This window comes from Hypanus sabinus, chromosome 22 (genome assembly GCF_030144855.1).
Source record: "Hypanus sabinus isolate sHypSab1 chromosome 22, sHypSab1.hap1, whole genome shotgun sequence".
NCBI lineage: Eukaryota > Metazoa > Chordata > Chondrichthyes > Myliobatiformes > Dasyatidae > Hypanus > Hypanus sabinus.
Window position 1 is genome coordinate 43,611,367 of NC_082727.1, and position 14,716 is coordinate 43,626,082.

At 37.5% G+C, this 14,716-nt stretch overlaps 1 protein-coding gene across 1 annotated transcript in view; it reads left to right on the forward strand.

Annotated features, from left to right (window-relative positions):
- The window catches only part of LOC132379569 (cilia- and flagella-associated protein 46), a 236,555-nt gene that overhangs the window by 95,605 nt on the left and 126,234 nt on the right, over positions 1 to 14,716 (forward strand). Inside the window, exons 20-23 of the mRNA XM_059947632.1 lie at positions 2,345 to 2,494; positions 3,193 to 3,234; positions 9,139 to 9,246; positions 10,171 to 10,352. Of these exons, the coding sequence (XP_059803615.1) occupies positions 2,345 to 2,494; positions 3,193 to 3,234; positions 9,139 to 9,246; positions 10,171 to 10,352 (482 nt within the window). The remainder of the gene's footprint in view (positions 1 to 2,344; positions 2,495 to 3,192; positions 3,235 to 9,138; positions 9,247 to 10,170; positions 10,353 to 14,716) is intronic.

The window sequence follows — 14,716 nt, forward strand, 5'->3', positions numbered from 1 at the left end:
CCAGCTATCAGAAAATTGCATTATAATATGTTTTCCTGTAGAAATTTAAATAAGAGTAGTAGTTTGTGAAACATAGATTACATATGTCTCCAGTTTAAGATGGCGCTATTGAAGGTGGACGATAGCTTACTGGTGGTCTTCAAATCAAGAAATTTGTCTAAATGCTCTATTAATACCACTTTTTACGTGGAAAATTGGGGTAAATGACCACAGCAAACAATGAAGGGATGAGCGAAGGTGAGGCTGATCTGAGGGTCAAGGCTTGTGGGTGCAAGACAAAGTTGCAGTGAGGTTGAAGGATGTTCCAGGAGAATTTGGAGTTTGAGTCAGAGTCAGAAACAAAGTTAGTGTAAGAAAAGTTAAAGCAGAGTTGATTAGAAGCCCATCCACCTAAATGGGGGGGCGAGGTTGATTCCATCCAAGCACCAGGCCAATTTGGAAAGGTTGAGTATAGGCCAGAAGCACTCCAGAGCATTACTCTGTTGCGGGGCCAGGGTCCAAGTGCAGGGGTGACCCAGTGCTTGGACAACTTAAACGCTGAGCCAAATGGTCTGAAAATGCAGGATGTTGGGATCAGAGGTGAGGGTTGATCCAGTTCTGCTCTGTGACATTTTACTCTGATCCCCTCAAAGCTGAGGCTGAGGCAATGTCGTGCTTTGACTGCTCTGGGCTTAGTGTCTGCAAGCTTCATGGTGATTTACACCTCTGTGTGATGAACTGAGACTGGGACTAAAGGACCTACTCTGGCTGCGTCAGGCTTTGGTTTATAGTCTCAATTTCATTCAGAATGTTGATGCTTGCTTTCTTGTTTACATGATTTTTTTTCTCTTTCTTTCTCTACACATTGGGTGTTGGTATTTTTTTTTAATTGGGTTCACTCAGGCTTTTTGTTTTGTAGTTGTCCATAGGCAGACAGATCTGATGGTTGAATAATTTATACATACTTTGATAGAACTAAGAAGTATTCTGAGAGGGTTTGTAAATGGCATGATGCAGAAAAACAAAATGATTTTATTTGACTTTGTCCTTCAAATTTCAGTATTTCAATCCTGCATGCAACATAATTTAACTGCAATCATTATCATTATATTATAGCGATGAATATTAAAGGAACGGTATTCATTTGAAATGATTAACATAAATTACCAAGAAGGGAGGATTGTCGGCAGCATTGATAAAGTACTAAGCTTAAAGCAGTGTTGAAATGGATCACATGCAACCTTTAAATATACATGGATATATTTTAAAAAAAGTTGATAAGTTCTTGATTATTATGGGTGTCGAAGATTATGGGAGAAGATAGGAGAATGGCTTTAAGAGGGAGAAATAAATCAGCCATGTTTGAATAGTGAAGCAGTCTTTTTTTTGTGTGTCACACTCTGCCAGAGCCTCAGCAATCACTTTTTTCAAAGTGGTTGTCTTGGAGGAAAGATTCTGTGAGTGGTCCCCACGTCCTTCTCACAGCGCAGTGTTATTTTTTTACAAGGCCGAGTTGCGAGCTCGACACTCAGCCTAGCATGGATGGAAAGCATGTCCGGGAACGGCTCAACTGGATTTGAACTCGGGAACCTTCGCTCTGGAGTCTGGTGCTGATGTCACTGAACCACCAGATTGCCTAATTCTGGGCCTAGCGTTATGATCTAAAGTAGTATTTTTAAATATGTGATAAGTCTAAGGTTTACTGAGACTGTTTTCCTGTGATGTGTACGTAATTCATTCCACTGAAATCATAATTAATTACCTATTAGATTTATATCATTAAGCTGAACTTTGTGTTTAAAATCACTACGCTGCATGGAACATAAACCACAGAAGACATACTAAGTGCCTGCATAAGTATAAATTTTCAATGTAATAAATATTATAAATTGATAGGGAGTCATAGAGCATGAAAGCAGGCCATTTGGCTCATCATGTATGTGCTGGCCATCAGTAATTTATGTGTACTAATTTGGCCTATAGCTTGGTATCTATGATGCATCAAACACTCATTTAAATACTGCTTAATTGGTTTGAGAGTATCTTCTTCCTTACTCTCTCAAATTATGTGTTCTATTTCAAAACAATTCTTTTTCAAATTCCTTCCATACTCCTATTTCTTACATTAAAGCTTTGCCTTCTATTGACCTGCAGTATGCTTAGGAGAATCATTTCCCATTATCTACCAATCCTATCTCTGTGTGCCCCTCATAATTTTGTCCAGCTTAAACAGTTTACCCCATCAAACGTTGGCTTTCCAAATAAAACTAACTCAGACTCTGGAGGCAACCCTGCATAAGCAGGAGCTTGGTTTATTTTAGAGCTATTAATGAGAATGATTAATACAGTATTATTTGGACTGTAGATCTGTGAATATGCGTTACGCATAACAAATGGAAGAGTGCCCTCTGATGTTATTCCTATTGCTGTGAGGCATCAGCTTATAATCACATGGGTCAAGATAAAACAGCTTCTGCAACAACAGATAGGACTAAATCTGGGAGGTAATGAAGAGGTAAAACAGTTTGCAAGTTATTTACTTTCATTTCTTGATTTACTTTCCAATGTTTCATGATGGGATTCTTTTAACTCACTTGGAAAATTGACTGTTTGAAATTATTTTCATTCATCAACAGAATAGTGGTTAAACCTTTGTCAATATATTACACTTGGCACTGATCTGGAGCAGTGTGGGAATTAAATGTAGGAAATGGATTGTGCCATGAAGCCTTGTGGCACTTAAATATAAAAATGCCATTAACCCATTAGGTGCAGAATGATCAGGGTAATTTGGGGATTAAAGATAGAAGTGCTATTAATGATGCAATTACAGGCCCATGAGAGAGAAAGCCAAATGCTATTTTTGTTTGAAGGAATTGGCATTGAAGTTTTAACTGTGTGGCTTCAGATGGTATATGATGTGGTTTCAAAGAAATTTATGTCAGATGCTGCAATTTAATTGACATTGACTTTCATACTAATTGAACATTGTATTTAATTTAAATCAGAGTCAGCACGTGTGCTGTAGCTAGATTAAGTTGTTATCTTAAGTTATGGTATGGAAGTCCCAATTTTCATCTCAGGGAATTGGTAATAGAATGACATAATTCTTCCAAATGTAGCTGCAGAGACAGGGGAGGAAAATGTGAGTTAGAAGAATGTATACGTGATTATGGTTTGATTGTGAGGCTTCTTCTTTTGGTTCTATTCTAGATGACATGGTTGGAGCAAGGACAAGATGCAGAGGAAGCCCAGGTGAATATCAAGCAGTTGTCAAGGAGGCTCTGATATTTGCCTCTTACTGTCACATTGCAAAAAGAGAAGAGGAATGATAATGCAATCAACATAACGATGAATTTTAAAATTTTGGTTTGTCTTTTAAGATGGAATAACAGCTCAGAAATTAATAGCTAGTTTATCCCTAAATTGTTATGAAAATTAGTGTAAATCTGACAATAAAGCCTTCTAATGTTACTTTACATGAAATTTTAGTATCCATTGATAGAGAAATTGCCAGTTCATGTAAGCTTTATGTGCTTGTGTACATGAAGTCATGTGATAAACTAATGCCTCATTTTCCCAGCCTAGACTCCAAAGAATGACTTATTATGATCATGTTAGATGCAGATTGAAATGAGCTGCACTAGCTTCTGCAATCAACATATCATCTTCAGCCTTTGCATTATATTCAGTGATATAATGTGCCATCCCCCCCTCATATTTCAACATTCTAAAAATATCATTTCCTCAGAATGGTCCATTCCTGGTCTACTCTTCTGTCATCCCCAGCTGCTTGCTTTTCGAATAAGTGCAAGAGATGTCACTCAAGGCTCTAAACTCAGTATATCCACAGCAGTTCACATGCACTTCACTCAGCTTATGGCACATTCTCCTTTAAAATAGTAAGATCAAACATAAGTCTTTTCTACTCAGAGGATAAATGTGCATTTGGTCACTTCTATTCATCGAGCACTTCAATTGTCACTTCAGTCTGTCATACCACACTTCATTGGTGTCTAATTGACAGGGTTTAAGGGTCGGCACAACATTGTGGGTCGAAGGGTTCATAATGTTCATAATGTTCATAAAGGTCATAATGTTCTAATATTGAAAGAAGGCACCACATGATTTGATTAACTTCTGGATACTCTTTTGAAGATGTCATGTTTGAACAGCAGATGCTGAAGCTAGTGTTACAAATCTGCTCCCGAGCCATGTTTTATTTCTTTTGCTTCACCTTTTACTATTTCCTTTTTGCCATGTATCATTATCCTTTTCATTATTTAACATATTATTATTTGCCATTTTACCATAATCATTCCTGTTAGCTCTGATCTTGCCTTCCAGTTTGCCTTGTGCTCTGTACAAGCCCTCACTGGGTAACCAACACTTAGCTTATGAGCAGATCACACCAGCAAACAAGCATTTGGGAGACCAGTGGGCCGTATGAGGATGGACTTCTTGTCTGCTCTGGAGCAGCTGGTATCTTCTGTTGGGTGGGACAGGGCATTTCTGCATGCCTTCTCTTTCCACTGACTCCATTCCACCTTCGAGCTGCAAAACTCAAATGTTGGGTCAAGCAGAGGTAGACGTGCTAAGCTCAATGAGTCACAGTGGCTAGCTAGCAGCTGATCCTTGTTTCTGTGATCTCTTTTTTCATTTCCAACTTACAAAAAAATTCAAGTTGCAAGCATTTCTTGGGAAAGAAATGCTGTTGCATCCTGGGGATTGTTTGACTTTTATTTTTAGTAATGCTGCAACATTTAAAATTCTAAATCCATAGACTTGAACCTTAAAATAGTGTCTGCCTGAAACAGCAACTGATAATTCCTTTCCATAGATGATGCCTGACCTGCTGAGTTCCACCAGAATTTTATGTGTGTTGCTTTAAATCCATGTATACCTTGTATTCTGTGGTGTCTGCTCTGTGTGCATGTGTGTATACATTATTGAAAGCATGCATAAATGTGTGTGCTAATATGTCAGTCGAAGAGACTTTCTAAATGTTTTCTGCAATTTAATTGCTTTACGGAAAATTGTTGCTCTCAGGCAAAAACAGTTGACAGCAAAAACCCGAGGAAGACACCAGGTCAAGTAGCATCTGAAAAGGTAATGGGATGGTTGACATTTCAGGTTGAGACCCTGCATCAGAGGGGAGATAGACAGTATAAGGAGGTGAGAAAGGTGAAAGATGGATAATGGTCAGATGGAGCTGAGCGGGGAAGAGGGAGGGGTAGAGTTGGGAGACAACAGCTCAACCTGAAACATTGACATTTCCTCTGCCTCCACAGATGCGGCCTGAGCTATTAGATTCCTCCAGCAGTTTGCATTACAATATCTTCAGTCTCTAACGAACTCAGTTTACAAGCTATAGATTGGGAAATGAGGTGGGAGTAAAATTTTAGGGCTGCAGATTGGTAAAAGTGAGGGCTATTAGGGGTGTTAATCAAAACTATGGGAGGACATATTGATTCTGGTAGGATGTGAGTGTGGGGTTTGTCTGATGGAAGCTGGTGTGGCCTATTAAAAGTGTAGTGGAGCTTGGGAAATGGGATGAGTTTGTGTGGTGATCAGTGAATTCCAATGCAGGGATGTGCCATTTGCAGGAATTATGTCATTGTGGCTAGTAGCTTGGACTGGGGAAAGCAGATGATAGATCAAGCAAGGAGTAGACTATTTTAAAGGGGTGTTTTCTAGGTTATCAGGCCCAGAACTAACAGTTTTGTTCATCCTGGTCTCCAAGAGGGGTATTGTAAAGGTTTTAACAGATCTTATATCCCTGTGTTTGCTTATTTACTTGAGTTCTAGTTCAGGCAAAATTTCAAGTTAAAATTTCTCATTGTTATGAGATTTTGCATTCATTGAAAGTTCCTCCAATCCCACAACCTTCCAGAATACTTCAGGTTTATCTTGACTTTAATCAGTCACCCTTTGGCTATCTTGACTTCAACTATCAAGGCCTTAGCTCTTACCCTGTGTTCTACATTCTCCAACTTCAAAATCTCCCTAAAATCTACCTCTTAGAGACCAGTGTTGGTTTTTTGTTTGATCACGCATCTGTTTAGCAAAAGGGAGATTTTGTTATTCTAACTTCAGATTCAGTTCTGTTTCTTTTCATTTTTTCATTTTAATCTCACTCATCCAATATGATGAATTTAGATTTTTCTCATTACCACGCTTTCTCATTACCATAACATGTCACTAATAATAAGCCTGAGTCTAATTCTAATTTAGTTTTTGCATTATATTAAAATCAGGTGAGACTTTAGTGCAGAGGTTCCTAAATTTTTGGGGGTTACTGCTCCCTTGGTTCCCAGACACATCCCCAGTGCCCTCTTCATCCCTATTTGGCCATTACATAAAAACTATACAGAATTTTGATTTATGATGCTTAGTGAAATAAAATAGGAACCACAAATTCAAGGCAGTGACAAATAATAGCAAAGATTATTCAAATCTATTTAAAGCTACAAATAAAATTATTTGATTACAGTAAAACTTTCATCAGCAATTTTAGAGTGTACATTAGCAGTCCAACTATTTATTCCTTCATTGCTTTTTCACCTTTCAATCAGATGGAGGGGTTTGGCACAGTGATATCAGCTTCACAACATCAGGCTGAATGTCAGTCAGTAGTCTCAGATCCCCCACATTCAGTAATTTGCAGTTTGTGTTGTTGCTTTGAAAGAAGGTGGGTGACTATACTGAAACTGCGCTTTTATCAATATAATATAGGAAAGGCAATACAGTACATTTTGACCTACTTCAACAATGCAGGATAGTGTTCAGTGATTTCCTTCTGCAACCAAAAGTGTTGATGTAATTTTTTTTTAAACTTCAGCATCAGTTCAAAATGATCTTGTAGTGAGATCTGGTCTTCCAATATCCTTCCTGTTAATTCCTCATTGCAAGCATTGAGGAAGAGATTTACTACCAATCAGGAACTTGTTTTGAGAGACAATCCTGAAATCTCTCTGACATGGCTTTATGCAGCTCACCCAGGTGGGCATAGTATACTTGAAGATCATCAGGTATGTTAGCTCTCTTCCAACTCAAGAGGCTTGGAAACTGGAAACGATTATGATGGCCAATGTTGCACTTAAATAGTGTTAACTTGGACAGAAATATGGAGACAACATTTGATTCTGATAAGATTCACATAATTTCCTTGCATTGAAGGTTGATTTCATTAAACTTTGCAAATAATTGTGACAAATAAGCAATGTTATGCCTAATATTCTGTTTGCAACAGTAAACATTCAAACTGTTCATTATTCTCAAAATCTCTTGAAAACCTCTTGAAATAGTTGAGAATTAAGAACATGGGAGTTGGTTTCATTTACAGCTGCAATAATAGTATTTAATGATTTGTGTAGCCGATCACATCTTTGTGACAAGATGTGCTCTGTGAACTACCTAGTGAATAGTAAATATGTTAGATACAGTTTTTATCAAGAAATTAATGAACCCACAATGGCATCCTATCATTGGTGCCCTATCTGTTGCAGAAGTGAGCATGTTGGTGAGTGGAATGTCCTTCTCTTTCAGAAATTGCTCAACAACACAAAATATTAACTCCACCTTTGTATCTGTTTCTAATCCTCTTGCAAATAACAAATTTTGAACCATCTTTTATGACATGTGAACATAAACAATAAGTAAAGATTTGTTGCCTGAGAAAGTTGACTTATCCAACTGCAGAGCAAATTCTGTTGTCCCAAGTATGTGCACAATGTGCCGTCCACACTCTCAGACATTTCATCTGTTCATCTCTGAACTGAGTTTTTGCTGAGCAGGATCACTTTAATTATTTTATCTGGTAACTTATGCAAAACCATACTCAGAACTTCCCTTACTGCTGGCAGAATCAATTCTTATCCAATTATATGGGGCTTTCCAAATTTAGCAATGTGTGATGAAATGTTCTGTACAGCACACAAATTATCACTGTTTCATTATGAAGTGCTGGCAAATGTGTTTTGAAGTGTTTTTTGTTTCTGAAAGTTTTCACAAAATGACTGAAGATAAGGCAAGTTCTTGTGTATTCTCTTCAAATGTTCAAGAAGCCTGGACAGTTTCATTGCCTCATTTGAGAACAAAAAACCTTTTCACGGAATAGACACATTGGTTGCTGTTGGTTGCTTGCTCCACACTTGACTGTCTATACTTTTTCATTTGGTCTGCTTCGCCATTATTGTTATGGATTAATGACCACGGTCAATCACTTGTTGATTAAGTCCAAACTTAACTGTAATCAATAAAGGGGAAAGTTATGACTTCATCATAGCTCAGGCAAAAACTTGACTCTCTGCTTGAAAATACATAAAGTGGGGCAGCAATGCCTCAGATGGGCCATGGGCTAGAGAAATATTGTCAAAAACCTTTGTAAGGGTGGATTCTGAACTTTATCCCATTGAACACCATACCCTAATCCAGAGGAATTGCCTCACTGTGTTTGGACTATGGGAATTGTACTAGATAACACAGTTGTGAACAGCCTATAATACACACAAAGTACACTGCAGATGCTGGGGTCAAAGCAACATGTACAACAAGCTGGAGGAACTCAGCAGGTCGGGCAGCATCTGTGGAAACGAGCAGTCAATGTTTCAGGCCAAGAGCGTTCATCAGGATACAGAGGCTGGGCCTGGAAATTACATGATTTCTTCAAATCTGGAATTCACAGCTACAGAAGTGTCACATTGCTTTTCAACAACTATAATGCGCTTCGAGCAAAGTCTAAGAGAATGGTGGGTTAGCGAGAGAGGAGGTTATTACATGATCATTGTAATCAATGATGAGGCATTGAGGAGCAAATGCTTATAATAAGTATTTCATTTCTTAAATTATGCCTGTAATCCCTCAGCTAGCCCCAATTTGCTACCGAGCTCCACACCCTCTGCCCCTTTTATTGCCCCCTTATAAACTCCTCCTCTTCCCAGTGGGCGATAATGCCCACTTTGGGGAGCACTGCTTTAGTATAACAGCATTGCAAGTTAATGCAAACAGTTGTTCTCCTTTAGTTCTCTGTAAATCAGAATGAAATAATTGACATTGCATTCTGTTTAAAGTTTCAGTATATTTGAATATTTCATGAAATATTTCTATATTTTATATTTCATGCTTATACATGACTTGATGTATCTTCATCTATTTCAGCAAAGTAATGACAGCCAGAGTTCAATGGTCCAAGTTCTCATTGCACTGGAGATGTGTTCATGCAATAGCAACAGGCTGATGAAATTTACTGTTCCCAGTCTTCTTGAGGTAAAAAATTGACCTGACATTGTGATGAAAAGTTTAAATATTAATATATTTCAATATAAATTGTTATTCCATAAAACAATGTTAGTTCCAATAAAAGTAGTATAACTGTACCTTACAATGATTTAAATTAGATCAGCACAGTGGTAGAGCTAGTAGAGCCGCTACCTTACAGTTTCAACAACCAAGGCTCAATAATGACCTTGGGTGCTGTCTGCACATTCTCCCTCTGACTGTATGCGTTTTCCTTGAATGTTCCAGTTTTCCCTCATATTCCAAAGATATGTGGCTTGGTTATCAGACCACTATAAAGTGCCTTTATGGTGTAGGTGAGTAGTAAAATTTGTGAGGAGTTGATGAGGCTATAGGAACACTGAAACATTGGATTAATATAGGATCAGTGTACTTGAGTGGTTGATGCAGTCTCTGTGGGGCAAATGATTCCATGCTGTAATATTTGAAACCTGTATTGACTCAGTAAGCTATGAACCTAGGTTTAATTCCCAGGATGATATCTGATAAGACTGAGACTTTACTCGTACCCACAATGTATACAATGTAATAAAAAGTATGCAACTAAGTAATCCCTAAAGAAGAAAGCTATTGAGTGTCAAATAATCACCTAAAATGTGTGGTGCAGTCATAATCCCTGGGTTTATGTGGTAAAATCTAACAGCCTTCCCTAATTCAAACTAATTTTGGTCATCTTCTTTGGCATTTTTGGCCATTAATGAGGGTGTGCTAGAATTTCTCAGATGATTCTCCAAACCACTTTTTCATTTGGACCCTGCTGCAAAATGTGACCAAATCAATGTCAGATCTTGACAGCAGTCATGACCACGGCATATCTGCTGGAATCATTCCCCCTGAGAAATTCCAGGATAAAATGTATATATTTCTTAATATAAATTATGTGAACATTTACAGTTGGAAAATAAAATATCAAGTTGTTCCTGGACTGATAAATTGCTGGAGCTGGAGGTATGGACACGTTTGATACAACTTGCATACCTGAATAATGATGACTCCTTCGTAATGCAGTGTGCCCAGAAAGCATTTGAATTGGAAAAAGATGTTTCTAAATCTCCTGATTTTAAGAAGCATGAAAAGTAAGTATAAACTATGTTGTAATTTGGATGACTCTTTGATTAGATACTGTAGATGATTTGCTGAGTAATTTATATCTGAATTAAGTCAAGTTTAGTTTAACCCTGCCCTCAGAACACATCCAGGTTCCATGGTTGAGACTTTTTTTGTTTTTTTTATGTCAAGTACAGGAATGACAAAAAAAGAGTCAAATACTCCTAATCTTCCTCGGTTGGATATTCTTTGCTGCATAGATATATTATATAAGATATATTAATCTACCCCAGCAAAAATTATTTAATGTCATAACTTGATAGAAGAGCTAATAAAAATGGTATAGGAAACAGGTATCTGGTATCTCAGTGAAGCCAGTAGGATGTGGAATTTATGAATTAAAAGAAACACAGCATATGATGAAATTAGAGATGTTGAATTAGATTCAGGTCAATTTCAGAAAGGAAAATAAATATAGCCAGAATAATTGGGTGGGAGAAGAAAACAGTAAGGATGCAATTAAAATGTTAAATTAGTACCTTTTAATGTGTGCAGGAATGAATCTGAAAATCTTGTTTGTTTTTGGTATAATTTCTTCACTTTTAAAATGACAAAATGCATTTAACATTTCTAAATGTTTGCATCAATTTCTGTGTAAATGATTAATATCTATCCTCACAAAATAATATAAACAAAATCAGAAAATGCTGGAAATACTCAGCAGGTCAGAAAGTCAATGTTTTGGCTCTAACAGAACTAAAAATGAGACAGAAGAAGCTTGTAAAACTGCAGTGTGTTTGGGAGGAGGGTATGTAGTTCTTCAAGGACAGGAAGGGAAAAGGACCCAAGGCAGGTGAACAAGGAAGGAGTAACAAATGGAAATCCCATAGGAGAGCAGAGCAGGGTAGGACTGTTTGTTTAATCATGCAGTGAATTCAACAAATATATGTATGTAAAATAAAAACAACTACAGGTGGTGAAAAATTAAAGCAGAATCAGCAAATGTTGAAAAGACTCTGCAGATCAGGCTGCATGTGAGGGAAAAGAAGCAGTCACATTTCAGAATTGAGGTCCTTCGTCACAACTGAAAAGGATATTAGAATTGTTAAAGTTTAGGCATTCCTGGAAGAAGAGTGTAACACTTCAGGTTAGAAATATGAAGAACAATGAAACTAAATGTGTGATAACATTCTTGTGCGGAGCAACTTAATTTGACCTGTGTGAGTAGGGATCTTTTGGAACAGCATCTCTTCTCCCAGAAATGCTGGTTCTTTCACTTTAATAAAAGCTTGTGGTTAATGCTCTATGTTTCAGCTAAATACCTGTATACAACAAAAATATCAAATGTCAGAGTTAGCATTCATGCCATGCTATTGACCATAAATAAGGAAAACTTTAGCTTATCCTCTTCTGTTTCGCTTCACCTGTTTACTTAAAATTAATTTTATCTTTATTTCTAGCTCATGCTATTTATTCTGTAAATCAACTATATATTAAAGTTATATCAGTATTTCTGATCCTGACATCCATTTTAGAAACTAATAATCTTATACTTTTAAGTATGGATGCCTAAAACTCATGTTATAGAAAAGGTTTTAAAGGTATCATTAATTCCTGAAGGATTATCAAGAGCTGGATAATTTCTAAAATCAGCCATGGGGATTATGATGAATTAGAATTAGATTTTTTATTTCTTACATCCATCTCACAACATAAGGGAGCAAAAATCTTTATGTTGCACCTCCATTGCTATGTACAAGCAATAAGGAAGGGAAATGTAGGAGGATATTGCCCAAACACTAAGATTGTATATGTCCAGTACCTATAAAAAGTATTCATCCCTCTTAGAGGTTTTCATGTTTTATTGTTTTATATCATTGAATCATAATAGATTTAATTTGGCTTTTTTGATATTAATCAACAGAAAAAGACTCTTTTGTGTCAGAGTGAAAACAGATCTCTACAAAGTGATCTAAATTAATTACAAAAATAAAACTCAAAACAATTGATTGCATTAGTATTTACCCCCTTCAGGTCATTATTTATTAAATGCACCTTTGGCAGCAATCGTAGCCTTGAGTCTGTGTAGACAGGTTTCTGTCAGCTTTGCACATCTGGACACTGCAATTTTTACCATTCTCCTTTACAAAACTACTCAAGCTCTGACTGATTGCATGGGGATCGTGAGTGAACATCCCTTTTCAAATCCAGCCGCAAATTCTCAATTGGATTGAGATCTAGACTCTGACTTGGCACTCCAGAGCATTACCTTCGTTGTTTTTCACCTATTCCTATGTAGCTTTGACTTTATGTTTGGAACCATTGTCTTGCTGAAAAACAAATCTTCTAACAAGTTGCAGTTCTCTAGCAGACTGCATCAGGTTTTCCTCCAGGCAGGATCTCCCTGTATTTTGCTGCATTCATTTTACCCTCTTGTTACATATTCAGGCAACAATAAATATATGAGTTCGGCAAGGGTTTCTTATAACAAACAACACATTTATTAAACACAGAAAACAAACCCCCCAAAAGTAAACAAACACTAACGTAACCGGAAACAGCTGTTGTGTGGCAACCCAAACAGTTCTTAAAGCGATATTGCAAAAACAGTTCTTTAAAGTGGTATTGCCAAAAGTTCGATATGCTCACAGTCCATTTAAAAAAGAGAGACTTTATAAGACGATTCAAATTCTCTTTCACATCGCTTGCTTCAATCCCCGACGTCGAACTTCCCACGAAGAATTTACGAAACGAAACGGCTTAAAGGCACTGACCTTTTCCTCCTCACTACCTTCAATCCTTTCTGGTAAACCCAGGGATTAACACGAAGATAGTCAACAAAATCCTTCCAAATAAGGATCAAACAAAGGTTGAAACCCGTTTCACCGTAGAAAGCGATTCTCCTCGATCTTTAACTTCCGAACTTCGATCTTCACTCTCTACTGTCTCGAACTAGCAGAATCGTAAAGAACCTGCTGGCAATGACCTTTTAAACTTTAGGCATTAGATAAAAACTTCATCTTTCAACTAAACTGCATCATCTCTTAAAACACGCAGTGGCATGAAGTCAACTTGGCAAATCCAGCCACGAACTGCCCCTCCTCACAGGGTGGGGTCTACCTTTTATAACCTGTAAAAAAAAACCTGTCACATGATCTCTACTGGCGGGAAAATGACATCACTCCACCATCACAAGACCATCACCTCAAGTCCAGTATAGCTTCAACCCCAGTCACATGACACTGTCATGTCACGAGTACGTAACACTCTACTTTCACAAGCCTTCCAGGGCTTGCTGCAGTGAAGCATCCCCACAGCATGATACTGCCACCACCATGCTTCACGGTAGGGATTGTGTGTTTTTGATGATGTGTGGTGTTCGGTTTACACCAAACATAGCATTTAGTCTGAGGGCCAAAAACTTCAATTTTGCTTTTATCAGACCATAAAACCTTCTTCTAGCTGACTTCAGAATCTCCCACATGCCTCCTGGCAAACTCTAGCCGAAATTTCTTGTGAGTTTTTTTCAATGGTGGCTTTCTGTATGCCACTCTCCCACAAAGCTGTGACAGATGAAGCACCCAGGCAACAGTTGTTGTAATGCGCAGTCTCTCTTATCTCAGACACTGAAGCTGGTAACTCCTCTCGAGTTATCATAGGTCTCTTAGTGGCCTCCCTGACTGGTCCCCTTCTTGCACGGTCAGTTTTTGAGGATGGCCTGCTCTAGGCAGATTTACAGCAGTGCCACATCCTTTCCATTTCTTGATGATTGTCTGAATTGTACTCAAAAGGACATTCAGTGACTTGGAAATTTTCTTGTATCCATCTCCTGACTTGTGCTTTTCAGTAACCTTTGCGCAGCGTTGCTCAGTGTGTTATTTTGTCTTCATTGTGTAGTTTTGCCAGGTTACTGAGTCACCAGCTGTAGGACCTTCTAGATACAGGTATATTTTTACCACAATCAATAGAAACGCCTTGACAGCACACAGGTGATCTCAATTTAACTAATTACATGACTTCTAAAATCAATAGGCTACACCAGTAATGATTTGGTGTGTCATATGAAAGGGAGGGTATGAATACTTATGCAACCAATTATTTTGAGTTTTATATTTGTAATTAATTTAGATCACTTTGTAGGGATCTGTTTTCACTTTGACACAAAAGAGTCTTTTTCTGTCGATCAGTGTCAAAAAAGCCAAATTAAATCCACTGTGATTCAATGTTATAAAACAATAAAACATGAAAACTTCTAAGGGTAAGGGGTGAATACTTTTTATCGGCACTGTAATTGTCTTGTATACATGTATGTACAATTAGATACAATGTACAGTCAGATATGCAATCAGATCAATGTGTATTGATAAATCTGATGGCCTGGTGAAAGAATTGT